The sequence below is a fragment of the Paralichthys olivaceus genome, chromosome 10 (genome assembly GCF_024713975.1).
Source record: "Paralichthys olivaceus isolate ysfri-2021 chromosome 10, ASM2471397v2, whole genome shotgun sequence".
NCBI lineage: Eukaryota > Metazoa > Chordata > Actinopteri > Pleuronectiformes > Paralichthyidae > Paralichthys > Paralichthys olivaceus.
The window spans coordinates 10,154,279-10,182,240 of NC_091102.1; the positions used below are offsets into that span (position 1 = coordinate 10,154,279).

At 39.0% G+C, this 27,962-nt stretch overlaps 3 protein-coding genes across 14 annotated transcripts in view; all 3 read left to right on the forward strand.

Moving 5' to 3' along the window:
- zmp:0000001200 (dedicator of cytokinesis protein 9) overlaps positions 1-5,705 on the forward strand; it is a 70,162-nt gene extending 64,457 nt beyond the window's left edge. For 3 of the 10 annotated variants that reach the window (XM_069533268.1, XM_069533270.1, XM_069533271.1), the window contains exons 48-54: positions 887-916; positions 1,505-1,651; positions 1,741-1,951; positions 2,384-2,574; positions 2,668-2,768; positions 2,888-3,026; positions 4,577-5,704. In XM_069533268.1, the coding sequence (XP_069389369.1) occupies positions 887-916; positions 1,505-1,651; positions 1,741-1,951; positions 2,384-2,574; positions 2,668-2,768; positions 2,888-3,026; positions 4,577-4,702 (945 nt within the window). In that variant the 3' untranslated portion in view covers positions 4,703-5,704. Of the gene's footprint in view, positions 1-185; positions 384-886; positions 917-1,504; positions 1,652-1,740; positions 1,952-2,383; positions 2,575-2,667; positions 2,769-2,887; positions 3,027-4,576 lie in introns of those variants that run through there. The other 7 variants (XM_020089984.2, XM_069533275.1, XM_020089985.2 and 4 more) reach the window with 4 other exon arrangements.
- A 133-nt stretch (positions 5,706-5,838) lies between these two features.
- On the forward strand, positions 5,839-13,253 carry slc15a1a (solute carrier family 15 member 1a). Its single transcript, XM_020089774.2, has 23 exons — positions 5,839-6,071; positions 6,181-6,221; positions 7,027-7,114; positions 7,431-7,572; positions 8,090-8,209; positions 8,313-8,412; positions 8,705-8,795; positions 8,919-9,002; positions 9,115-9,197; positions 9,293-9,379; positions 9,476-9,565; positions 9,641-9,685; positions 9,774-9,806; positions 9,898-9,986; positions 10,075-10,156; positions 10,318-10,437; positions 10,585-10,722; positions 10,810-10,856; positions 10,982-11,089; positions 11,187-11,298; positions 12,117-12,254; positions 12,429-12,536; positions 12,679-13,253. The coding sequence occupies exons 1-23, from the start codon at positions 6,065-6,067 to the stop codon at positions 12,895-12,897; spliced, it is 2,172 nt and encodes a 723-aa protein (XP_019945333.2). The 5' UTR covers positions 5,839-6,064; the 3' UTR covers positions 12,898-13,253.
- A 1,175-nt stretch (positions 13,254-14,428) lies between these two features.
- On the forward strand, positions 14,429-26,773 carry stk24a (serine/threonine kinase 24a (STE20 homolog, yeast)). 3 transcript variants are annotated; one of them, XM_020090102.2, is made up of 11 exons: positions 14,429-14,967; positions 17,417-17,647; positions 19,116-19,172; positions 19,298-19,406; positions 20,229-20,386; positions 21,452-21,637; positions 21,717-21,862; positions 21,985-22,111; positions 22,228-22,314; positions 22,488-22,615; positions 23,836-26,773. In XM_020090102.2, exons 1-11 carry the CDS (start codon positions 14,926-14,928, stop codon positions 23,867-23,869), a joined length of 1,305 nt encoding a protein of 434 aa, XP_019945661.2. In that variant the 5' UTR covers positions 14,429-14,925; the 3' UTR covers positions 23,870-26,773. The 3 variants fall into 3 exon arrangements, with proteins under 3 accessions (XP_019945661.2, XP_019945663.2, XP_019945662.2); XM_020090104.2 differs by having other exon boundaries at positions 22,048-22,111; XM_020090103.2 differs by lacking the exon at positions 23,836-26,773 and having other exon boundaries at positions 22,488-22,619.
- The last annotated feature ends 1,189 nt before the right edge of the window (positions 26,774-27,962 follow it).

Below are 27,962 nucleotides of genomic sequence, written 5' to 3' on the forward strand. Positions count from 1 at the left end.
TACATTTTCCTAAACCTCAGGATTATCTAATTTATGTATTAACTGTGTTTCCACTAAAGAGCACAGCCATTCATTTCTGTTGCTGGTTTGGCAAAGTAATCACACAGGAGCTGTTTTTATTTAAGAGTATGATCACGTGCTGTGGCATTTCTAATCCCCCTCTCTGCTTCCCGTCCTCTTTGAAGGCAGCGGTAAGTTGTGCGGTAGCCCTCGATTGCTTTTCTCGAGCAGCCTGAGTCTGTGTGTGGTGTCGGTGCTGTAATCCATTGCACATTGTCTCCTCGATCATAGTTTGCTGCTTCAAGTAACAGTAACAATCAACTCACCTCTTATGCTTGATGTTTTTGGGACTACGTTGCATGACACCTGTCTACTTCTCAACTCATATCGGCTTTTCTGTTTTTGTGTTACAGATTTTAATTGTGTAAGAGTTTAGTTGTGACCCTTATTTTTTTTAATTTTAGAAAGTATTCATTGGGTGTGGTGACCTCTTCTTGTGTTCTTTGATAAGCTGTTTCAGACATGAACATGAACATAGTATAAATCCCGCTGCGGAGATCACATTTTTTTATTTATATTACATCATCACCTGAGATATTTGGTTTCTTTTAGTTTGTTTTTAATCATTTTTACATCTCAGTCCTCGGGAGGATCTCTTGCTGTGTTATTCTTCAGAGTTCCTATTAAGGGACTAGCAGGAGAAACTCCGCAGAAAGTCTGGAGCCCCTCACTCTGACATTTGCCCGTTCACATACTTCAGTGCATGTCTGAAAGCAGCTATAGAGATCCACAGATCCACGTCTGTCTCGACAGGGTAGTCTTTTTTACATTTATAATTTATGCATGAAATAATGATTTTGCTTTCTGTTGTCCACACACCTTGTAGCAGTACCAGTTTACTGACTCTGATGCTGAGGTAAATCATTGTGAAAGCAGCTGGACAGTCTGCAGTGATGTTTTAGGCTGTGATGTTTGTGCTCCTTCGTTAATGCAGTTGGTGTGTTGCTTATCGTGCAGCCCTTTAACTCCCACTCTACTCTAGCTGTGTGCTGTTCCTAATCATAAGATGAAACCCCTCTAACGGGCTAATAACAGGATTCATATGTCACTGGGTGAATGCATGGCTTCACCTCATCAGTTCATGGGACTTTTTGCCATTCACGTACAAGAAACTGACCTCAAGTGTTCCCACTGACGGTGTGAAATCCATGCCCCCACTCTCTGTCCTCTGGTTTTGTTTGCATCTCATTGAACTGACACTGGTTGACGTCTGCAGTGTAGTTTTCTGTTTTCTTTCTGATTGGACTTTAGATGGTAGAGGGTTGTGCATTTGTCTGAGTCTGACACAACTGTTCAGACCGGAACCTTTTACCATTTTATTTAACAAACTGTCATAATGACTCCCGCTCACAACCCATGTATGGTTTGACGTGGCACTGTTTGCTTCTTTTTAGATAAACAGATCATTTTTTATGCATTCAGTGTCGGTTCAATGTTTTTTCAGGGCTTCTTTGAAGATGAAGACGGGAAAGAGTACATCTACAAAGAACCCAAATTCACCCCCCTGTCTGAAATATCTCAGCGGCTGCTCAAACTCTACTCTGACAAGTTCGGCCAGGAGAACGTGAAGATGATTCAGGACTCTGGAAGGGTGAGACTTTCTCGATATTTAATTTGTGCAACGGACGTTTTCACAACCTGGTATTGATCTCTTGTATTGACATATGCATATTTTTGCAGATTAATCCCAAAGACTTGGATTCAAAGTATGCATACATCCAAGTGACACATGTGACTCCTTACCTGGAAGAGAAGGAGCTGGTGGACAGGAAGACTGACTTTGAAAAGAGCCACAACATCCGTCGTTTTGTGTTTGAGATGCCATTCACCATATCGGGCAAAAAGCAAGGCGGTGTGGAGGAGCAGTGCAAACGCAGGACTATACTAACCAGTACGTGACCCTCTATGGAACATAAGAAGGGAAAACTCAGTTTACTGTTGCAATACCACAAAATTGTAGACTTGCAAGTGAAATAATCAAAAAATTACTTCACAAACTCATTGTGTCATTATGTAACACTTTAACCCTTCAATAGTAACGTCTAATAAAACACAGCTGTAAAACAATAATCACCTTCGTGCACGAGTGGATCTTGATTAGATTCTCGACATGTCAGCTTTTTTCTCAAGGACCTTTCTTAATCACAGTTTTATTATTTTACGGTGCAACACATCCAAAGGTTCAACCTTATCTTCATTATCTGAGAGTAAAGGATGTCCAGTTCACAAATGAGTAGATCCTGAGTTGTAAAACATGCAGAAAGATTCCTGAACTGAGAAGCAAACTGTTAACTCCTCTCCTCATATTGTTTCTGTCCCACAGCCACACATTGCTTCCCATATGTAAAGAAACGTATCGCAGTGATGTATCAGCACCACACTGACCTGAGCCCCATCGAGGTGGCCATCGATGAGATGAGCAAGAAGGTGGCTGAGATCAAGCAGCTCTGCTCCTCCAGTGAGGTGGACATGATTCGCCTGCAGCTCAAACTGCAGGGCAGCATCAGTGTTCAGGTGCCTGCTTGGAAAACACTTACACAAACAGGAAATACCATATGAAATTATCATGACAAAAATATATAACACGGCTTCCACATCCTCCTTCAGGTAAATGCAGGGCCGCTTGCATATGCCCGAGCTTTTCTGGATGACACGAGCGCCAAAAAATATCCTGATAACAAGGTCAAACAGTTGAAAGAGGTCTTCAGGTGAGATGTCAAAGGTTTCTAGTGTGTGTTTGTGTGTGTGTCTGTGTGTGCGTGTGCAAAGTTTGATCAGCTTGGTGTAACTTTTCTCTTTAACACCTGTTTCCATGATTCCTGAGCAGGCATTTTGTGGAGGCGTGTGGCCACGGCTTAGGCATTAATGAGCGGCTAATCAAAGAGGACCAACAGGAGTACCAAGATGAGATGAAAGCCAACTATAGAGACTTTGCCAGAGAGCTGTCCATCATCATGCATGAGCAAGTAAGTACATTATTGACAACTGTAACCTAACTTGCAGTGTAATTACTGTCTGCATCACTAATGTCACAGCTGTAATTTTCCTCTGAGACAGGTCGTGGCAGCTGAAGTCATCTGCTTTCATAAAATATTTGATAATGACACTGTTACCTCATGTTATTGACAACACTGTTCTCTGTTTTTCTCCTGTGCTGACATAAGCAGATTGGATGGTAATACAAGAACCATTAGAATTAAATAAAAACTGAACTGTTGATTGTTGGTCCAGCCAGACACAGACACCTGATCTCAGATATTATCTGACGACAGTTGACTTTTCATTTCAAACAGATCTTCATGTTTGATAAACTTCTTGACCCTTCAATTAAGGCAACACTTTTAGATTTCCACAAAACATATCTTTAATCTGACCTGTTGTACCCGGTGAAAGCAAAAAAACCTCAATACTTTCATTTATTGTTTGATTAAAATAAAATATTCAGCAAGTGAAAACAAAAGTCTGCAGCTAGAATCAACTGAATCATATGATATGACTTGATCTCAAGCTAATGCTAAAGTCTTTGACCTCAAAGAGCACTGAAAATATATGACAGTTACCAGATTAGATCTGAGACCGGCCTTATCTTTACACAACAGCAATAAATAAGAGATCAGCTACAGGTAAAGTACTCTGACACATCGCAGCCAACATGTCCACTATCTGAATGGAAAACTACATCCTCCTCTACCACTAACTATCTGAATCTAACTGGCTGGACCAACATTTACTTCTGCACTTATCTCTTTGCGTTAATGTATGTTTTTGCATGTGTATACAGTGTATATATATATATATATATATATATATAGTACGTTTGTACTTGTATGGACAGAATACTGTATGTACATGCATCCGAATGTGTGTGTTTGAGGATTTACTTTTGTTTGTGTATATGTGACTTACAAAGATTTGTTGGTTTTCTGTATGTATAGGTGGTTTTTATTTATTTGTTTTCAGTTTTTAAGGGTTTCTGAGTTCCCACCGGGTTTTCGCTTTCTTGTAGAGAGTCAGATGAGAACTTTGATACTACTCTCAAACTGTATCTGTGATCTGTGTGCGTAAATAGGCTGCAGCGACCTAGCTTAGCACAAATAATGACAGCAGGGGGAAGAGCTTGGCTGACTGTGCAAAGGTAACCAAAATAGCCTACTGGCACATCTTAAGGTGAAGTGAAAGAACAACAAAGAGTGGTTTTACACGAGTGGGGATTGTGTATTTCTTGGCTGGAAGCAGTTACCAGAAAAGACTATTTACCAGGCAATTTAGTAATCCCTGCCAGCACATAGGCAAGTCATAGACACATCTCTTGTCACTGAGTCTTCGAGGCAATGAAAGATAGTTTATTATTTATCCTTAAAATACAAAAGTGGTATTGATCTTCTCATCTATGTTTCTACAAGAAGGCAAAAATGTCAAACTATTCCTTTAAATAAGGGCCTGATTTTACAGTAGTTAAGGTTCTCGTGGATCTAAATCAATCTCTCATTCCTCCTCTGCACCCTTTTCCTTTCAGATCAGTCCTGTGGAAGATGGCATGAAGAGCGTTCTTCCAGACTCGCTTCACATCTTTAACGCTATCAGTGGCACGCCAACCAGCGCCACCATCCAGGGCATCCCCAGCTCTTCCTCTGTGGTGTGATGCTGAGCTGGGTTAACTTTGGCCTCAGCGCCCCCTACACCAGACATGCCTGTGAATCCACATGGTCACTTCTAAAGTCTCTTCTGTCGGCTCAAAGAGAAACCGACAAAGGCACAGACAAATCTAACTCTCCTCAGTGTACCATGACCAAGGCACTGGATCTTTTTAATTCATGCAGTAGGCGTGGCTACTGGATGTGCTCGGTATGGCCAATTTCATTTTCCTCGACAAACATTTTGGTTGAGGCATGAGCCTTGAGGCGGCTGAGCAGGAGACCCTGCGTCATCACCACGCGTGACAAACCTGTTGTCTCCTTCACCCGTTTGTACCTGAGAAGACTGAGCAGTTTTTCCACAGAGAAATTCACGTTGGGCTCTTCCATATGCATGTCATTACAATACACCCTCTCAACAGCCTATTGTTCTGGTTATTTTGATAATGTTACACATTGTGTTTTTTATGTGCAGTATTCCACTTTTATAAGCCACTGTATTGATGTCTTGATGAACAGTATAGGCTGCATACATCGATGCTCATCTACCTGCACATAAAGTTCTGTTTCTACCGGTCTGCAAATTTGAAAAAGGGCCTCCTGTGTTTAGTATTCAACATTAAATCACTACAATGTCTTAGAGCGGGAGAGTTTTTAAAAATATTTAAAGCCATTGCATACAAAAAAGTATATTCCAAGTTGTTATTAATGTATATAAAAAAAGGAGTGCGTGCAATATTTGCAAAGTATCTTGCTGTGTGGGGCTTATACACTGTAAAGACATGTTCACCTTCTTGCCAAAGCGACGAGGTGCGGAACCAAAAACTTTGCCTACTGTGGGAGTGATATGAAGCTTTTACCGTTGTAGTGTTCAAATGTTCCAAAAAAAATTTTATATTTGGACTACGATGGTTTTATAAACATTTTATTTAACACAAATTCATTGTTCTGCTGTAAACAGATGTTCCTTTATGCTTTTCTTTTAAATAAAATGCACTCATTTCTCTGCACTTATACTCATGAGTCCTTATTGATTTACTGCTGATTAAATGTTTTGTTCTTGAGCTCACGCTTACATCTGCTTCAGGTCTAAAGTTCTTGGGAATACATTCTTTTCTATGAGTTGTCAGGGACAGAATAGAGCAGACTTACTATCTGCTGTATCACATGTTCCCAAACATCGTAAAAGCAACACAGTCAGCAGAGTGAAAGTCGGATCAAGGTTCTAATAAGAAGCAATGTTACAAGAAACACTCCCACTGTCACTGGTGATCCTTGAAGGATAAACAGTTGCTCCCTGCAGGAGTTTCAAAAGGAATATCTACTTCTACAACTGCAGCAAGAAGCAGCTGCGTTCTCACGAAGACACCATGGAAGGTGAGTTTGTGTTCAAACAATACCAAGCGTCAGAAGAGTTGTAGAGCATGAGGGATATACATGTATTAATGTTTTCAAATTATTTTCATTATTTTCTTTTTGTGTGCAGATAATGAGGATCCAAAGAAGAGGAAGCAGTACAGAGGAACGGTAGAGTACTTGATTTATCTAATTTATTGGACGTCCATGTCGTCTATAGTTGCTCAGTGACATAAATTGATAATCGTAAGAACAAAGCAACCAGCCTCAATATGCCACTTACTGTAATAATAGTACACACTATTGATTTCTAAGAATAATTTTGAGTTACTTGAATTTTACTTGAGTATGTCCACATGCTGATCCATTGCATTTCAAAGGAAAATGTACTTTTTTACCGTTTTATTAAATTTATCTTACAGCTATTATTACTGATCACTTTGCAGATAAAGATTTGAAATCAAATATATGTTAATTATATAAAAAAGGATGTTTTTTATATACTGACCATTGTAAATGGAAAGTAATTAAGTAGATTTACTTAGAGGTGCTGCACTTTTACGTGTACACTAGAGTATTTTCATTTTATTTCTACTCATCATTGCTTGGATAATCATTGTACCTTCGAAGCCACTACAATTATTTGATAACTTTAAACACAAGTTAATTTGCAGATTCAGATTAATATGAAAAAATATTATCAACAATAAATCCTAATGTAATATTATGGGTCACATTGAACTGTATTGATCTGAAAGAGGAGTCACAAAATACCCAGAAGTAGAATAGACCTAAATAAACATCTTATCTCACCACTGATTAATATTATATACACTATTCTGAAATTGACCATTCAGAATTTTTATGTAAATACTTTTACAGTTTTGAATTCAAGACAACTCGCTTTATATTTGTTCTTCAGTATTTGTACTTTCGCACTGGTTAACACAATGCTGCTGTTTGATTTATCCACCAGAGCAAAGAGGTGTGTGGCTACCCACTCAGCATCTTCTTTATCGTTGTGAATGAGTTCTGTGAGAGGTTCTCATACTATGGAATGCGAGGTGAGAATATTTCCTTCTACAATCTAAACCATGTGATTGATTGTGTAACCATGATGACATAACTCTCCTAAAAGCCCTTAATTACCAACAGTTTCATGATCCCTAGAGAAATCAAATTCACATAATAAAACGAATTAACAGTTTTAAGTGGCAAAGACGAAACATGGCATTCTGCAGATACGGGCACCAGGTGGAAACAATATATGCAAAGGCTGGAAGGAAGGCAGAGATAAGGCTGGGGTTAAGGACAAAATCTGAATTGATAATTATATTCATAAAACTAGAAGAAACCTACATTTTCCCTGCCTGTCCACAGCTGTGCTCGTGCTGTACTTCAAGTACTTCTTGCGCTGGGACGAGGACCTGGCCACTTCCATCTACCACACCTTTGTGGCTCTCTGCTACCTCACACCAATCCTCGGGGCCATCGTGGCCGACTCCTGGCTGGGAAAGTTTAAGTGAGTGATTGTCTAATGTTCCTTTGATGATTATACGAATGCTCGTTTTTTTAAAAGAAGTTTCCATTTCAATTTCAATAACAACCTTTGATGGACAAACTAAATTATTCTTAATACTAAACGCATATGTCACACTGACCTCTCAAAAGTGATGGGATGAGACATCTGATGTCAAATGGTAGTGATGATGATACTACACACACTTATTTTTCCAGGTTTGGGTCGGTCAGTTTTGAGTGGAGTCTTTGCAAGAGTAAATTTTGTAAAGAACTGATCACAGAAGTATTTTGTCCCAAACCTCAGAACATGACTCCTCAGAATGGAAAATCCGGTTTATAGAACTCGATTAGAGGAATATTGTTGTGCTATAGTTTTGAGCTTGTTGCAGATTGGGATTAGTTGAAGGAGAGCCTTTTTTAAAAAGGTGCAATACTTCATTAGTATAGTGTTACTTTGGCGTAAGGACACGTGAGTACTTCATCCACCATTGCCATCTCTTTTCCCCTCTCTACCTCAGGACTATCATCTACTTGTCCGTTGTCTATGCAATCGGTCAGGTTACAATGGCTGTCAGTGCGATCCATGACATCACTGACACAGACAGAGATGGGACACCAAACAACATGACCTTTCACGTGTGAGTTGCGAAGATAATAAGGACATAGCACTTGGACAAGAAGTTTCCTTCACATATTTCTATCAACTTCCTTGCTCATGCACATGTCCCTCTTTCCTTCCAGTGTTATGTCTATGTTGGGTCTCTTCCTCATCGCTCTGGGCACAGGTGGCATCAAACCTTGTGTGGCTGCCTTTGGTGGAGACCAATTCAGTGACCACCAGGTTAGAGGATTACTCCTCATTTGCTCCAATCTTGATCTGACGCTTAATCCACCATCAAAATATAGGCAGGAATGCTAAAATACCTTAACTATAGAAATAGTCTCAAAAACATTTTTATGCTCACAATGAAAGTGACAGTGTGGTGTATAGCAGGTATAAATTCATCCTCTGGGAACCATGAAAAGCTTTTCCTATGTAATAGGACCTGAGTGAATCAGACTGACCTAATATCCAGCAATTCATGCATAACATGTTTGCATATGACAGTTCACTGACATTTGTCTACATGCAGGAAAGGCAAAGGAGAACTTTCTTCTCGGTTTTCTACCTGTGCATCAATGGTGGAAGTCTCCTGTCGACCATTATCACTCCAATCCTCAGAGGTAGATATAAGAAGGATATAAAGTTGACAACAAACAGTGCCATAAACATGAGTGTTTGATACCAGTGCTGGTATGTGAGTGAAATTGAGATTGTACCGGAGTAACCAATGTCTCCATCTGCAGCTCAGAGCTGTGGCATCTACAGTCAGCAGAAGTGTTATTCTTTGGCCTTCGGCGTCCCTGCAGCGCTGATGTTGGTTGCACTGGGTGCGCTTTAACACATGCAGACACTGTAATTCTATACATAATACAAAAATATAAAGGTGTGGAACATATACTCTACATTAACACCAATGTTTTGCCTGTGATGCCCTTACAGTGGTGTTTATCATTGGGAGCGGTATGTACTACAAAGCTGAACCACAGGGAAACATCATGATGGATGTGTGTAAATGCATTTGGGTGAGTCTGGTTTACACCAACACATTTATATGAGTGTGTACCATCTGTGTTTCTAAAAACATGTTTCTCTTTAACTTTATTTTTTTCCTGATCAGTTTGCCGTTAAAAACCGCTACAAGCACAGAAGCAAGCAATACCCAAAGAAGGAGCACTGGATGGACTGGGCTGAAGGAAAATATAGCGTATGTTTCATTTTATTTATCTCCCTGATGTGAATAAAACGCTGTGTCTTCAAAAAGAAATAACTGTTGTTTATATTCCATCTTTCTGTGATGTAGAAACTCCTCATTGCTCAAATCAAAATGGTGCTGAAGGTCCTGTTTTTATACATCCCACTGCCAATGTTCTGGACCCTGTTTGACCAAAAGGTACCTTCCTTATTTTATTTCCTTAAAGGCAGTGTCATTGTGGAAACTATGCTTAATGTTGCGTTTCTCTTAAAGGGTTCTAGATGGACTCTGCAAGCCACTACCATGGATGGAAACTTTGTACGTTTGGAGATGAGCCCAAATCTAAATCTATTCATATTAACTATAGCAACATGATCCTGTTCTAATGGTTTTCTTGTGTCTACAGGGGTTTCTTGTGATACAGCCTGATCAGATGCAGGTAGGTTAAGAGTTTTTATCACGTCAGCCTCAACTGAAATGTTGGATTTTATTGGAGGAAATTGTCAATGTGCAATTTATGTGTTTGAAAGACTTTCAACCCCATCCTGATCCTGACTCTGGTGCCCATCATGGACAGTTGCATTTACCCTCTGATCAAAAAATGTGGCCTGAACTTCACGTAAGTTTTCCACAACAGCCATGTCATTGTTGGAAAAGCTGATCTCACAGTGATTATCTAATGAGGGAACTTCATCTTCATTTAACAGACCTCTGAGGAGAATGACAGTGGGGATGCTTATGGCAGCTATAGCCTTCGTCTGCGCTGCTCTGGTTCAGATTCAAATTGATGTAAGTACATACCACTTACTACGTTTATCTTTATATGTTCTGTAAAATACACACCAGTTCAGCAATTTACTTTATTTTGAACTTAAAATCCCGGTTGAACCAATGGCAACACAAGTAATACTTCTAGAGTTCATAACAAGGACTTCTTTACTTGTCTTCAGACAACGTTACCCACCTTCCCATCAGCCTCCCAGAGTCAGGTGAAATTACTCAACATGGGCACTAATCCAGTCACAGTTAAATTGCCTGGCAACAACATACTGACTCTTCCTGCAGCTCAGGTATGTCTTCTTATCATCACTGGTGACATGTAAACAAAAGAGGGATTCAAGTTTAAAATTTCAAGAAAATCAGTTGCATGAACCCAAATCACCACTGGACACTGTCCACCGTGTTTGCCCGGTTACAGTAAGTTCTTTGTTTTGCAGGCCAGTGATGAATTCTTCACATTTGAAGAAGGAAACATCAGTGTTTCAATTGGAGAAGTGACAAATAATATTTCCTTGGCATATGGAGAACGTCAAACTCTTCTCATTCCCTTAAACATCTCTGAGGAATGGCTACTGGTTAGTGTGACGCACAAAACAACAAATATGAAGACACACAGGTATTTTTTATTCATAATAAAATGAATCAAAATCTTACTTTTTCAGACTGATGGTTTGATTTCCAAACCAGATGAAGGCAACAATGCAATTCGGTAAAGTATTTAATCTAAAATTAATGTACAATTAATTGATTAGTTGACCAACAGAAAATGTGTTGCCATTCCATGTTTTTTCAAAAATGTTCTGTTTTTAATACTTTGTTATCTCACACTTTTAGATTTATAAATGGAATGAATACAACAGTGAATATATCGACATCTGCGGCCTCCTTTGGAACAATTGAGCCATTTTACTACTCAAACTACTCCCAGATAAAAAATGGAAAGTAAGAAACGTTTTTTTTCATCTTTACTGTTTTTATTCCAAAATCTTTTTTTCAAACAATACACTTTACTAAACAAATGATCTTTTTCTTATTTCAGGGTCGTGTTCCAACTGTGGAGTGGATCACAGTCATGTGAATATAGCAAAGAGTTTGGATATGGAAGTTCATTCACTTTCTTTATCCCCAGCACTTTGGTCTTTGGACCCGCCGTAAGTGTTGCATATGATTTCTGATATCATCAATTCAGTTAGCTGTGCACTGTCATCCGACTGTGTTAAATGTCATTGCAACATAGTTCCCTAAACCTTCATGCTAAATCATTCTTGTGTATTCTATTTATTTATGTGCGGTTATATTGAGAACAGTTCAGTTAAATCTAACTACATTCATACATTTCGTCTGTAATATATTTAATATAGGTTATCAAGGATAAGAATGCTGATGTTCCATATTTGTCCTACCGTGTTATGTTTTTACTCAGTATTTTCTGAATAGTCAAAACCTTTTATATCGTATTCCTCTGCACCACAGCTCCATTGTTGTTCATACCTTTAAAAACACATTGAATTTTCTCCAATGTGTAACTAAATCAACAAGGGAACTTGTTATCATGAGTCACACCCATACACTGTCCTGGTTTTATAAATATTCCCTAATGAGCATGAATCTATAGCTGAAAATTCTCACCAACAAATCCAATATTTCCTCCTTTTTTAAGTATAATTTGACTAAAACAAGTTCAATGCCAGCTGTTTTAGGCAGTCATTAAAACCTTATAGCTACAACGTTTTGACCCATTTTCCAGGCATGAAGTATTAGAGAAGAGCAGGTCAAAAAATATGCACTTCTCTCTCCTCTGGACAATCACTACATAAAGTGGGAGTGAAAATGGCAAATCATTGTTTTCTTAAAGTGACAGAAATGGTCCAACACAGATTTTAACTGTACAAACAGAATGGAGACATTGTCATCGGTGTGCGCTGGCAGTTATTATAACTACTGCTATTAAGATTATTTCTTATTTTAGTGTCAGGAGTCCATTACTGCAGCAGAAGACATCAAGCCCAACTCAATTCACATGGCCCTGCAGATCCCACAGTACTTCTTTATTACTGTTGGTGAAGTGATGTTCTCTGTTACTGGTCTGGAGTTCTCCTACTCACAGGTAATTGTATTAGAGACATTCCCACTAATTTATTCCATTACTGTAACTTCATATAAGAAAGTAAAGGGCACATTAATTAGAATATTTAATTTTCTTTATCCCTAAACCAATTCATAGTTCTTGTTAATGTCCTTTCTTGTTTTGTTTTATTGTATGTACGTTTCTGTTTTAAAGGCGCCCAGTAACATGAAAGCAGTGCTGCAAGCAGGCTGGTTGTTCACTGTTGCTATCGGCAACATGATCGTACTGATTGTGGCCGAAGTTGCAAAGATTCCCAAACGGGTAAAAAAAATATATACTTTCACTAATTAAAGTAATTATCAGTGACTAAATATTTCTAGTATATATATCAGACATGTGTCATGTAATGACAGTAACACATGATGATGCGTTAATACCATGTTTGTCCCTTTGTCTCTCACAGTGGGCAGAGTACGTCCTCTTTGCTTCCCTCCTAGTTGCAGTTTGCATCATCTTCTCCATTATGGCCTATTTCTACACTTACATCGACCCTACAGAAATTGAGGCCCAGATCAAGAAGAGCATTAAGGAAGATGACGAGCACGATAAAAAAAAGACAGAGGTTGAGATGCACAGAAGAGACTCAGATGACATTGAAGATGAAATGGATGGCAAATTATGAACAGTCAAGTTATCCATAATGTCCACAATGGGTTTTTATTCAAAGTTTAACATCAACGTACAGTAATTTTGTGTGTGTGTGTGTGTGTGTGCGTGTGTGTGTGTGTGTGTGTGTGCGTGCGTGCGTGCGTGCGTGCGAGAGAAATATTTTATATTCTAGGAAAATGACAATGCGCACTGGGCTCTTTATATTAAATAAATAAGGAATTAATGTTAGCTGTAAAATTAAAACAAGAGCAGGTGAATGCTATTGTTTCCTAACATTGACATATCATTGGATGTAACTCCTCTTTTGTACTTATGTGTAAGTTATGCTAAAGTAAACAATAAAACTAATTTTTGCTGTTTTATCATTAACAAGACTTTTCTTGATATCTTTCTCCGAAAAAGCATATATGTATATAAATAAATAAATATGCCAAGGTTTGTTTTGCAGATTTGTCTGGATCTTTATATTCACAGAAATTTTGAAAAATGCATTACCTAGTGAAGTAAAAAAAAAATTGAATCCTGCCCTTTAATCAAATTGAAACCAAAAACATACCTCACCCTTCCACTACATTTTAAGAAAAGCTACATTCACACTGGAAACCTTAACGCTAAATTCAGATTTTTTTCTAGATGCTATTTTCTTTATGTAGCTATTGACACTCTCCTGTAATATGTGTCCAATATCAGACTCCAATGTGAACTAGTCTGGCACTGATTTGTCAGTTTGAAGAACAACAAGATCACACGCAGCATGCTGTGTACAGAGGTAAACAAGGAGAAGAAGTCTGTAATAAATATGGAGGCCGCAGATGTGAGCGTTTACGCTTTAATTTTTCTCTTGATGCTTTCAAACAGACTGGTTACGATACGTTGTGCTCGCACAGACATGTCACCTCACTGTCCCTCCACTGACCACTTGTCCCAGCTGTCTTCCATATTTGTTTTTTCACCTGTGACACTCACTCACCCCTGCTCCTGCTCAGAATTATGAGGAATGTCGATATAGAGTGACGTAAAAGTCACATTGAATTCTGATACGGCTCTTCAGACTTTCAAAAAATCGGATCTGTATCAGATTTCAAACCAAATATGAAAGTGGCCTAAACACATCAGATTCCATGTAATTTGTGCTGTTCACATTGTCATTAAACAATCAGATCTATGTCACATAGAAGAAAAACTAAATCAGGTTGTGTGAACGTAGTGCAAGTGTAACTCGCAATTACAGAAGACCATGACAGTGAATCAACTTGAACATTAAACTGAAGCTGTATAATGAAAATTTATTTTACAATTTACACATAAAAAGCGTGCACGGTTTTCCTCTGAATGGTGGTGACGAAATGAGTAGCAAAAAATATCAGATACAACAAATACCTGAACAATGTACTCTTGTATTTGACTTTAATAAATGTACTTAGTTACTTTGTAAAACGGCTCAGTCAGCTTGAACATTAGACCACGTGTTTCCGGCACCTGTGAGAACGGCCTTCTTCCTGTGACGTATGTCAGTTAACGAATGACGACACCTGCACACCCTCTTCTGATTGGTCCTCTGGGAAATGAAAATAACATTAGCCAAGATGGCGGCGGGCGACTAGGAAAAGTGAGAAGATAATACAACAACAAGCGATATAGAACACACAACAGTGAGCAGTCATTTGCCGTGTGCGACGGTGTCAGACCAGACCTCCAGCCCAGCGTCGGGAAACCGCCGACCAGCCGCCGAGAGAGACCGCAGCGGGAGATATAATCGTTCAGCTAACTGTTTGCTAACTAGCTGCTAAAGTAGCTAACACGGCTAGGGCTAGCTGACTGCGGAAGGCGAGTGGGGAGAGGGAAGGCAGTTCAAAGTGCGAGCTGACAAGTCGAGTTTATCTTTCTGAAAAGCTGGCGACATCTCCGTTTGAGACATTAACGAGCACAGAACGCGGACAGGGTCACTCGAACCGGCGGCTCGCGGGGAAATCAACGTTTAACCACTGATAAGACAAACAGAAAAGCCGAGGAAAGGCGTCATCTCTGCCGACCTGACGCCATGGCTCACTCCCCTATTCAGAGTGGACTGCATGGGATTCAGGTAAATACATCATGTTGTCACTTTAACTTTCAGAGGTCGGTTCTTCTGGTTTAGAGCCACAACACTTGTTAACTTGAATGTCTCCCTCTCCCGTAGCTCGGAACTTGAAGGATCACCCTGTTAATAACTTTATTTTAACCTCAACCCCTGCATCACTACCAACCTTAGCTTTTCAGTGATAAAGGCTCTTATGTCAAAGTGCAGATTAACTGTGTGTGGTCTAAGCTTTCCATAGACACGGCTGTCATCTTGTGTGTCTCTCTGTTACAACCTAAAGCCACTAAGTGACAGACAGCCCGTGTAACCACAATGCTCTTTATTCTGACTGATCGTAATTCATAGACTTCCATGCAGCCATTACAGACTAAAAATGCACGTCACAGTTTCATAGATCACAAGTTGTCGTCTCCTAATTTGGTGATAGTGAGTGTTGAAGTTGCATGTTGCAGCTAACACCCATCACCTCACAAACATGACAAATAACCTGTGGTAGCTTCAGTTGTCATAAAAACTCAAAAAGGTGTTTAGTTTGTTCTGTCTGGACTAATGTAAAGAACATGGTGGCCTGCGTAGAGAGGACCCCCTCGATGTAAATATAAAGTATTTAAATATAAAGGGCCTTTTCTGGGCTGAAGGACTACAATTATATCTTCATGAAACAAAGTAGTGAAAACATCATGAGGATTATTCTACATTACATTTCTGCCAATAGTTCCCTTTCACCTAAATCTTACACACTGACCTTTAAGGCGTTCATTTGGTAAGAACAGGAAAAAAACTCCAAATATTTGAATTCAAATTGTGAGAGGCAGTTAATCTCTATTTATTGAAAGCTTAGACCAGAGCATGTTTCAAAATAACAATTATTAACTAATTAATAACATAGTGATAATCAACCAACCCACTAATATGTTTACTTATTGTTTTTGTACTTTTTTCTATAAACACTATCAAGGACAAAGTAGGCCACACTACTGTCCCTGTGCTGACAGCCTGCCCGAGGGACATAACCAGAACATACATGATTATTCCTTTCACAGCACATTTATATGGCTATTTTTCTTGTGCTGTGAGTGCTTCATTAGTATATGCACAGACAAATACAGGTCTAGAGGGAAAGCAGCACATCTGAACCAACAGGTTACTATGCAGTGGTGTTAGCAGATGGAGAACTGGCAGCAAGCCTTCAATTTTCAGGGTTGTGAGGACTAGACTACACAGTTGTGTGCTTCAGATGGGAGAGCATCAAACACATGCTTTTAGAGCGAGGTTCAGGCAGCTTTAGTTTGTTGCTGTAAACCTGCTGACTGTGGCTATGGCAAGTACATTCCCATCGTGTGTAGTCTGTGGTCACAGTGCCCTTGTTGATTTTCCCATTGTTTTTACAGAGGTCGGCCTCAACATTTTAATTTTCACCTGGATGACTGACCGCACCAGTGTTATGATAGTAATTTGGCTGTGTTGTTTCTATTCTGCTTTATTCTGCAGCGCTCTGCCTTTTTGTCTTTGATGTAAATTCCCTTTGCTGTCTGATTATTCTGCAGCCCCCTCTTTGCCAGTTTTTCAAAGTGCAGCTGCTCATCTCTCCATTTCCATATAGGCTTCACCACCATGCATTAGCTCTTTTACAGGAAACAATTCTCTGAGGGGACTCCAAAGCAATGTGCAGCCTGAGGCAACAGATCATTCTCTACTGGCAGGGTTACCTGCTACCTAAATTCTTTATAATTAAAGCTAATGCAAAAAATGCAATTAGTTGGATTTCTATTTTTTTTCTATTTTTTAATCAAAGTGCAACTTTGTCTTGATAGACTTACTTTTGCACAACTTTTATCATAACATTTATGGCACTGCAAACACTACTCAGACAGTTTAGGCTAATGATGCACAAAGGGAAATTGAACTGGCCAACCAGAAGACCATTATTCCCTCCTTGGTGTTCCATGGGGAAATAAGCCATTAAGATCCGTCAATAAGTGAGGATGTAGTGCTTCAGTTTTCTGTTTGGCCTTTATGGGAGAGGTCATCAAGCCTTATTTATGTTTGTGTTTTGCTGTCTAATGATTTAAGTGTTACTAAAATCCTCATTATTTGTTCTAAGATGAACTGCAAAGTACAGAAGTTGTATTGTCAGGAGAATGTTGCTCACAACACAACCAAAATATTATAAACTTGTGCTGATGTGTTAACCCATCTGTGTTTGCACTGACTTTGTATATTATAGAGACAAAGTAAGCTGCAGCCAGGCTGCGGGGTTTATTAATCTTATCAAAAACATCTATCGTGAGTGTAGTATATATAATATAAGGATATGATGCTGCTTTTCCTTGTCATGTAATAGAGCACTGTATACTAAAGGTTTAGACTGTGGTTTGGACAAACAAAGCAAACAGGATGTGTTCTGCATTATTTAAAATGCACTAAAATGCATTCTCTCTCTGTCACACAGAATTTCAGAGCCAATCCGGAGGAGCTATTTACCAAGCTGGAGAGGATAGGACAGGGCTCTTTTGGAGAAGTTTTTAAAGGCATCGACAATCGGACTCAGAAAGTTGTGGCTATTAAAATTATTGATCTGGAAGAAGCAGAGGACGAAATAGAGGACATTCAACAGGAAATCACAGTTCTCAGCCAGTGTGACAGTCCATTTATCACCAAGTATTTTGGCTCTTATCTCAAGGTAAGCTCTAACCTTTGAAAAAAACCTAATTTTGTGAACTTGTCATAGCTCCTGATTGACAATGAATACATTCCAGCCCTTTAATGCATTGAAGAGTGCAGCATGGCCTACAAGTGCACAGACCCTGCAATATTCATCTGACATTTTTGAAAGTGACATAAATGCAAATCTTGTCTGCATGGTTTACTCGGTAAAATAAAAGTTTTCATATCTGTGCATATCAAGAAACAAACAGATACTGATATATCAGTGGAAGGCTCATCAAGATGTCACTGCTCCTGTCAGTGTGGGCAGCAGCTGAGACAGTCTGAGTGAGTTTGACATCCTAAGATGACTTGAGTGCACCTGGAAATCACAGCACATAAACTCAGATGTCATATCCATAGATGTGGAGTTGTGGGGATGGTGTTACACAAGACTCCTGAGCACAAGTGGATCAGACAGATGAGATGTATCTGGTGTTTCAGACATACGCAGGATTCATCTATAGAGAGAGGATGTGCTCTTACTTTAAAAAACCTTTTTCATAATGTATGATCATATATTCTGAGGATTGTCCATCAGCGCACTGCCCACTGATGATAAGACTTTTAAAAATGTTTCTTGAGCATTGGCTAATTTATCTGGATTGTTTATTTTCTGGGTAGAGATTATGAAGAAAGATTGTTTGTACCTCTGGTTTCCTCTTATAGTTTCCTTTGTTATAAGGTTTGAATTTAAACTAACCTGCTTTGCTTGTTAGGTGTAAATGCACGGGACAGATTAATGAGGAGTAGATTTAGCTGCTGGAAAAGCTTACACCAGTCTGTTCTAGTTAGATATTTAATTATTAATAGTGGGAGTGTTGGTCAATAAACAGATAATGATGTCAATCAATCAAACCTTTGTACAGTGCAGCACAAAGTGCTTCACAAAGGACTGACGTGGCGAAAATAAGAATTATGCTGGCCAACAGTCAACTGACCTTTATATTAAGTAGTGTCAGTTTCTCTAACAGACTGAACACAGAGCATTAGCATGTCCACCGGACTAGTACCAATTCAGCCATGTACAGAACAAAGGCTCTGCTTTGTTACTGCATACATAATAAAGCAAATTGCCATATACCATATGTTGAATGTCATTATTCCTAGTTGCTTTTATATCACATACATGTATTTTCCTAAGGCAAGCTGGTAGCATTTAATACAAAATGGCTTGACCACAAATGTAACTTAGTCTTAATGTTTCCTTCATGTCATCAGTGACGTTTATATAACCACAACCACAGCCAGTGCAACCTTACACTACTCTCCAAAACTGCTCAAGTGAATGACACGCGTGAAAAAGGGGAATTTAGCATCAATATATTCCAATACAATTTAAGAATAGTGAAAAGGGTGAATATAAACTGTCAATCTATCATAATTACAGCTGAAACTATGAACACAATCTAGACTGTGTCGCTGATTTCTGATTTACTTTTCAGGGTACAAAATTATGGATTATTATGGAATACTTGGGTGGAGGATCAGCCCTTGATTTGGTAAGTCTATCTAAAAAAAATTGATTTTTTAAATTTGTTGATAATTATTACAGTTTTATTTTGTTCAAATACAGTGTAACATTTGTGCCATCTTTTCAAAATGTACCTGTTGTCATATCTTCTAGCTGGAGCCAGGTGCTCTGGATGAAACACAGATTGCCACGATCCTGAGAGAAATCCTCAAAGGTCTTGAGTATCTTCACTCTGAAAAGAAAATCCACAGAGATATCAAAGGTAACCTTGTTACCACAAGCAGGTCTTTGTGCTCTGGCGTGTTTTGTTTTCATAATTCAGAGGACGGACAATTATTAATAAACCTTGTTTCAGTGGATTGTTTTTATCAGATCCAGACAGTCATTTAAATCATGATTGCCCACACTTTTGAATGTAAATGCAGCAGTCTGTCAATGATGTGTCTTTTTGTAGGATCAAATAACCTTTGTTTATAACAGTGATCGGTAATAGAGGAAGACATTTTATTTGTTTACATTTATAGCACTGAAGCACACACAGCTACATATGCTGTGTTAAGAGCGGTGTAGATAGGAGCTTAGTTTATACAGCTTTTCTTGAACAATGCTTCATAAGCTCTGTTCAGACTTGGCATTAACATTGGACTCTGATGATCTCATCACACATAGACTTTAAGTACAGGTGTGAATGCATTTGTGAGCCAGTCATTCAGACCACATCAGAAGGTGGTCTGGGATGCATGTTGCCACATATTTTTAGCTTTGTGAACACAAATGCGTCCTTGGCCTCATTGATGGAGCACCCTCCCAACTGTCATCATCCAGCCCGCTATAGTTTTCCTGTCTATTTTCCATGTCCTTTTTTGTGTTGCATACAAAAACATTCTGCAACAAGGTTAACAGTTTACTTTGCCAGATAATCAGGTTTTTCCAACATTAATGTTCCATTATAGAAACAAGGTTACTGCCAGAGGTTTGGAACAATGATTTTACCAAACTGGTTGGTGCTTTGTCTTTTTAAAGTTCTGAATGTGTTCATATAAGCACTAAAATCATGTCATCTTCTGGTGTGTCTTGCTTTTAGCTGCCAACGTCTTGCTGTCAGAACAAGGCGACGTGAAGCTGGCAGACTTCGGAGTTGCCGGCCAGTTGACAGACACACAGATAAAGAGGAACACATTTGTCGGAACACCTTTTTGGATGGCACCCGAGGTTATAAAGCAATCTGCCTACGATTCAAAGGTTAAAATTCTCCCAATGTCTTATCACAGTCGAGTTCAGTGCTGGAAAATAATTGATTAATGATGTTGTTTGAACATGTTTAAATGTATGATGTCATCTGTGAGTTATATTGTGTCAGTGAAGGTTATACACTTCATTACTTATGACAGCTGTAAGTTGACTATGAAGCTGACAGCTGGGCATCTCTGTGGTCAGCTTGGTTTTAAAAGCTTACCGTCACATCAGCTGTGTTGGACTGAACGTAGGGGAGTAGTGGGAGCTTATCCGTTGGGCTCGAGCAACTTGTTATGTTTGCAACATGTGTTATGCTCAATTAAGATCAGCATAGTGAGGACTATCAAAAAGGTTCCGGTGTCCTAGTGTCTCTACTGGAAATGGAAATTTAATGTAGCTGATGTATAAATTTTGCTGACTGCGTGCAAAATTCAATTTTATTTGTATTGCACTAACTCACAGTTAATATTATCTAGACGCATTTTACTGATCCTACAATATTAAAGAGAGAAATCCAACTGTTCCTGCAATGAGCAAGAAATTGACAGTGAAGAGGAAAAACAGAACCAAACTCTGAATGGATGACTATGCACTTTATTCACACCCATCACCTAATTATTTCCAATGTTGAGACGCAGTTGAGAAACATATTATAATATATAATATTAATAATATCCTTTAACATATTCTACATGTAAATATGCAGAATATGTAGGAAAGTTCTTTTTATGTATGAATATGTTCTGTGCAGGGTACTGCGAATCAGTAGAAAGATAATTTGCTTATACTTTCTGTATGTCTTTGTCTTTTCATTGCTGTTACATGCTGCCTGCTTGTTTTTCTAACTAAGAAATGACTGTGAACATATTTTTGGAATAGCCACAAAATGAGTCAGTGTGGCTCGTCAACAGAACCACTATGTCACTGTTTTTAGTTTGAACTTCCTCAAACACACCCATGCAGCTACAGACAGCCACTTTATATGTCATATCACACAGCATCATGTCTGTGTGTGAGATTCTTTTGCACTGATAAACCCATTGTTTTGTCGCTCATCTCTTTGTTTTACAGGCCGACATCTGGTCATTAGGAATAACAGCAATAGAGCTGGCTAAAGGAGAGCCCCCCCACTCTGAGCTTCACCCTATGAAGGTTTTATTCCTCATCCCAAAGAACAATCCCCCGACACTGGAAGGAAGCTACAGTAAACCACTGAAAGAATTTGTTGAAGCCTGTTTAAATAAGGAGCCTAGTTTTGTAAGTTAAAAAGACTCTTGTACACACAATGCAAAGAAAGCTATTTTGATATTCACTGTCATATGTGTGTTTTCCTTAGAGGCCAACTGCCAAAGAGCTGTTAAAGCACAAGTACATAGTAAGGCACGCCAAAAAGACTTCCTATCTGTCGGAGCTGATCGACCGATACAAGAGGTGGAAATCAGAGCAATCGCAAGAAGAATCAAGCAATGATGAATATAATGGGTAAGTTGCCTGCACTGTCATTATCCAGCTCAGTGATAGCAGAACACAGCAAGTTTACAGCCTGAAGGAAAACTAGCAGCTGCTTGCATTGATGAGGTTCCTAAAATCATGTGTCACTGCAGCAAGTCAGATGACCAAGCATCTCGAGGCACCAATACAATTAACTGGATTTTCAACACCATCAGGGAGAAGGACCTGGAAGAGGTTCTGAATGGGGCAGCACAGCCTGCTGAGCCAGCGAGGACAGAGGTAGGTTGCTCCATCATTGTAGAGGAAGAACATAATTTATTTCTAGTGAAGCATCTCTTCTTGGTAAGTTGTCTGTGTCTCTTAGATTTCCCTTTTCATTCATCTTTTTTTTCCAGGTGAAGGAGAGTCCAAAGGTGGAGGAGAGTCCAAAGAGGCCTTTGTCACAAAGCTTATCATCAATATTTTCTCCATTGTTTTCTGAGGTAATGTCAACACTAAATCTTCTTTGCTGCATGGGTAATTGCAAAAAAAAAACTATCAAAGTAAAGGTAAATAAGTCCTTTAATGCTCTGCCAGTATTGAAGCTATCTAACAGAAAATATATTTGGGTAGATCATCACATTACAATATTATCTAAAAGTGTTCGTGGTTACAGCTGAAGGAAAAGAGTAATGGGAAGCCAGAGGTTGCAGAGGAGCTACGGAGGGCTATTTTCCAGGCAGAAGAAACACACCCTGGCATCTGTGACTCGCTGGTGGCTGAACTAGTGCAGAGACTTCAGAGGTAATTCATGTTATATTATTACAACCCACTAAACTGTTATTTTTCATGGATAAGTTAAAAAAGTGTTTGAGATTGAAACAGGTTGTTCAGGTGAGACTGAGATGGATCAACTTTAAATGCAGCATAAGGTCATTAAAGGTCATTCACTAAAGATGCACTGTTGTAGACAATTTTCCACACAGTGTTAAGTCCCCATTTTATGCTATATTTAACAGCATCAAGGGATTTCCATAGTTTATTAGGCCATCAGTCTGAGACTTTGCTCCACAGGGAAGTGTCTCCACAGCATTTAGTGCATTGTATTGATTACCTGTCAAACCTGTGCACAGCTGAGGTTTGTGGTTATGTGAGGAGCACGGTGGTAATTTGAACTAAAGGCTAACTTCTGAATGCATGTTAGTGCAACACGTTAGCTTGCTATAACATTTACAAAGGAGCCCTAATGGAAGCAGAGGCTGATGGGAATGTCAGATTAAAAGTTTGTCCTAATCAAAGTGCAGATGTGTGGATGCATCATCAAAGTGATTATAGTCCTGTCTGAATCAGATGTCAATGGAGATCCATCCAGCAGCTGTACAGATGATTTATGCAGAACCACTAGCTTAAACATTATGGTGCTGCTCGTGGAAAAGTTGCTAATGCTCATCTGGGGACGATGAATGTGTGGACAAAATTGAAAAGTAATCCATCCAATAAGTTTTGAGATACGCCGATGGTCGTATGTCGACATGCTAACAAACCGACATCAACCGAGGAGCCATGTCACTAGCATGGTTTATAATCTGTACATTTATATTGGTTATTCATGGTTCTTAGAGTGTAGACTTTAATAATGTGTGTGATTGACCAAAGGCAAACACTTATTAATGACTATTTACCTCAAAACTTAGCTGCCAATATGCTTAATGTTTGGATGTTCGCTGTAAGTGTGTTAGCATGCTAATGTCTTTGAGTAGGGAGTTAATCTCGGGATGATAAAAGTCAGCTCTTGCCATGTAGACTTGAGCCTCACCAAAAACACTTCTTAAGTGGACGCTGTACAGGAGATAAACATTGTGCTACCTTCAATACAGGATAATATGTTTTGCCACATGGACAAAGGAATAGAGGCTATTATCCACCCAGTGTATGTTACAGTCACTGCTCTTACCATAGATGTTTAGTCTTGTTTTAACCTGCAGCCTGTTCAGTAGGTAAATATTTTCTTTCCTTTTTGTCAGGTTTTCTGTGCCACATGCAGCTGCCACTCAGTGAGAGGAGCTACATCCAGCTCCGCTCTGTTTTTCCACCCTGGTGGCCGCAGTCAGATCTTTTCCTCTGACCTCCAAAGGCCAGGATGAAGTCTCCCAGAAAGGTCTCCATCGCTCATTTGCTTGAAGCAAATCCTGGCCCTACTTAATGTCTGTTTTTAGGCTAGCGCACCACCAGAGGGTCCCATTCAGGACAGTCAGTGGCCAGCCTGTGAGCTGCCACCATGACTGCCAACTACTGTAAGATGTCCCTTCTCAATACCTCCTCCACAAAGGCTTTATTTTAAGGGTGGTGTTTGCTATCTTTTCTGCAAGGACTCTTTGATTTCTTTTTTTTTTGGTGAGTTTGTGGGTTTTCACAAAGGTTTACACTCTGGAGAAAGTTCCTTGCTTAATTAATAGTGTGTGTGTGTGTGTGTGTGTGTGTGGCTGTGAGAGATATCCTGCAGTGAAGAGTGTGGAGTGGGCTGAAGCGTTCTATTGAAAACTCAGGTATCCTGCTTTAAGTGGATTGGGTCCTCTGGGAGATGGAAAGAGCTCTATAGGGTGGTTGTACAAACTTGTACATAAGCACATTTCTACAGATTCATGAAAAAATAATGGAGCGTTTGTAATGGAACCACTGTGTACAAATGGCCAAATGCGACTGTAGATACTGGTTGTGAGGTAAATATTTTGAGAGACTAAAATGGCCATATATGAGATTGCCTTGCCTTTGTACTTGTTCTTTTGTGTATCAATCTTTGATTTCTAAGTACTCATCCAGTGAATGAAAATGGCTGCCCTCTATCATGTTTAGATTTATTATATATTTCTTAATTCTCTTTAATTGTTTGGTTTCATACTCTGTCTGTGGCTGTCATAATGAATGAGAATGTAAGTGGCTGGATCATGTAAGCCCACGCCAGTTTTCACACTGGATGCTCTGTTTCCAGTCCTGATTTCATAAGGCCTTGAGTTGGTTTTTTGGACTTTGCCTCATTCCCATCTTTTTTGCTGTGCGCTTTTGATTGATCAGATAAACTGAGGTTTTGTCCATTCATTCAATTAACAGGGCGGCGCCATCATGTATTGTATCACTCATAAAGACTCTGTTAGTCTTCCTAGGAGCTGCAGTGGTACTATCTCCTCAGCGTACCTACATCTTTAATTGCACTTCAAGTATAAAATGCCTTTTACTATAAACAAAGTAGCCATAAAACAGTAGCAGGAGACCTAGAGTATTTTGCAGGTATGCACCAAACTACCTGGGACACAAAGGTCCACCTGAAGTCTCACAGCTTGGACTCTGGAGTTGGTGATGCAGTGTAATTTGCCTGGCTGTGTCTTTCCATTTGGGACGTGTGAGAGTTTTTTTAGTTGTACAGTAGATGCATATAGACACAGACTTCTCACACAGTAGACGACACTGCTCTCAGATGTACATATTAAAGCCAGGAGGTGCTCAGAGACCAGCGGCATTGCTACTACTTCTGACTCGTTAAAAATGAATGTGCATGATGGAGCCCGTTGGTCGGCCTGAGCAGTATGCGTTGTAGCATACTTTTACAGCACTGGAGTAATGTCGATTCCTAAACAGAGCTGACGCAGCCTTAGAGTATTTGTTGTGAATGGAATGAATAGTGTCAGCTTTAAAGTGTTAGATCAAATGTTTTTGTTGTGATTTCTTTTTTTGCCCTCTGGTATTAAAATGCGGCAATACCTAAAAAGACAAATGAGAAAAGATCAAAAATTGTCAGAACAGAGATGCATCTTGTGGGGTCAGATAAATAATTATTTTTACTACATGGCACAAGTTAAAGAAGCTTTAGACATCAATGGGAAACGCATGTATTCACTTTGAAGCTGAGAATTAGATGAGAATATTAACACCACTGTCACAGCTGTCCATCATTTTATATATATAATGGTCACCTGTACACCTGCTGTTGTATATAATAATAATAATGATTTATTGAATTTCTAATCACGTCAACAGAACCTGAACATAATGAGTTTCATGAAGATTTTATGGCAGTGCTGTTGTATCCATTAACATGACTGACTTTCTGTTGGTAGCCTGGCAACTGCTCAATAACAGCTGATAGGAAAGAGTAAGACTAGCTATTTCCGCCATTCCAGTATTATGCTAAGCTAAGACAACTGGCTGCCCTCTTTAGTTTGATATTTACTGTGAAGTCAATCTCCTCATCTCACTCTCAGCCCCCAAAATATAACGAATCAACGTTTCGATAGCAATTCTGTCAATGAATTTCCAAGTACACATGAATCTAATTGTGGAATTACAGTTAAATGAGTTAATGGTCAAATAAGTAAAATATAAAATCAAGAAGAAGGTAACAGACTCAATCATTTTCTTCTATATTTGATTTTGTTTTTAAATGACTCTTTGTTCAAACCTCTTATATGAAATGTGCCATGTTTGCCCTACTCCCCAATCTGAGACACAAAATCACCATCGTTTGCACCTTTTACGTTCGAGGTCTGAAATGATTCTTATCTTTTATGTGTTGCACTTTGTAGAACTCTTCTTTATCACGGTACTTAACAAGGCTTCAATATGTTGCAGTTCCACCTGCTCCTTGTTTGTTGTATGGCAGTTTAAAGCAGTGTGATGGTGAGAAGTCATTTCTTCTTAGCACAAGTAGGCATATATTCTATTGAACTATTTTTATAACCCAAGAGAAGCAGTATTATGTAATAGAGGGAGTCGACGTTTGGTTCTGTGATGTGTTCGAGTTTCACTAAACACTGGATAGCAATCACTTAAAAGGTACATTTCATTCTGTGTGACTCTGCTGACCGTTTATAATCCAGTATACATGTTAATGCTAATCGGGCCAGTGCTGTTGGGTTTTATTGGAAGTTGTCAAATGGTTGAGGATAATAAAAATTCAATACAAATGTATACAGTTTTGCCTTTATTTGACCAAGTCCCACATCTTTGACCCTGTTTGAAATGTGTTTGCCTGTGATTCAGAGCAGGCTCAATGTAAACGTATGTGTCAACCTACAGTGTCTTGAAAATATCACCCTTGCTGATTCCTCTACTCGGTCCAGTCCCAGTGACACTGCACAAACTGAAGGCTCCAAACTCCTTTCGAATGTCTGAGTTCTCTTCTGTTTGGATCTAAAAACAGATGTAACAGTTATAGACCAGGGGCGTGTACAGATATTTCGAGGGGCAGGGTCTTAAGTGAGGACAAGGTGCACTTCTCAATCATTTATTTAAAAGAAATAAACGGTTAAATATAGTAGCACATCTCTGACTAACTAACCAATTTATTCTAATACACTCACATACTTGTTAAATACTCAACAGTTCACACAGAGACAATGGACTCCTTTAGTTTCACTTGGTTTATCACAAGAACCCCATGAAACCATGTTTTTCTATGCTACTAGTTCTAGTTTATATTCCTTGATTTACTGCACTGTTGAGTTTAGTTGTTCGGGTGATTACTCTGAATATGTAAAGCTACACACTTATTGTGACTTACTGTTCACGATCTGAGGAGAAACAAGAGTGTGGGTGTTTTGCCTAATGTGGCCACATTACTTAGCAACAGCATCATAGAGCTGGAAGTGAGACTGATTTAGCTTTAAGAACAAAGGAGCAGAAAACCAAACAGCTTCAAGTAGAGGAGAAAAACGCCAAATTCCTGATGTTAACAGCTGTCAGTCATTTCTGTGAATAACTAAAACAATTTCTGTATTGCTGAAAAGTATAATTTGTGTTCAATATTAATTCCGAAGTGTTAAAATAACTATAATTATCTTGCAGCTTAATGTTTTTTTAGAGGGTGTCATTATATTAAATAAAACACCTACACCAGCAGGATCTCAGACGGGGGTTTTAAATTCCATGTGAATAATCCTCACACACATAAACCTACATTTTCGAAGTTCATGAACCGTGTCAGTATTTTTGTGGGATGTAATCTGGATAATTGGCTCTTTCCACCAAAAGTTGATGCCAAAATATTTGTTTGCATTTAGTTAGTTGGAATGTTGTTTTGCTGTAGATTAAACCAAGCTAGCTGGCACTAATTGACCAAAGTATCTTACAGCAAGGTCCATGTAGTTGCAGCTGTTCT

Excerpts from the sequence above, each read along its gene's own strand:
- slc15a1a (XM_020089774.2), top strand. Across the intron at positions 9,003-9,114 it reads GCTGATGTTGGTTGCACTGG|TGGTGTTTATCATTGGGAGC; the intron begins GTGCGCTTTAAC and ends ATGCCCTTACAG. Across the intron at positions 10,857-10,981 it reads GAAGGCAACAATGCAATTCG|ATTTATAAATGGAATGAATA; the intron begins GTAAAGTATTTA and ends TCACACTTTTAG.
- stk24a (XM_020090102.2), top strand. The coding sequence starts at position 14,926 with ATGGCTCACTCCCCTATTCAGAGTGGACTGCATGGGATTCAG. Across the intron at positions 21,638-21,716 it reads TAAATAAGGAGCCTAGTTTT|AGGCCAACTGCCAAAGAGCT; the intron begins GTAAGTTAAAAA and ends TGTTTTCCTTAG. Across the intron at positions 22,315-22,487 it reads TTTCTCCATTGTTTTCTGAG|CTGAAGGAAAAGAGTAATGG; the intron begins GTAATGTCAACA and ends TCGTGGTTACAG.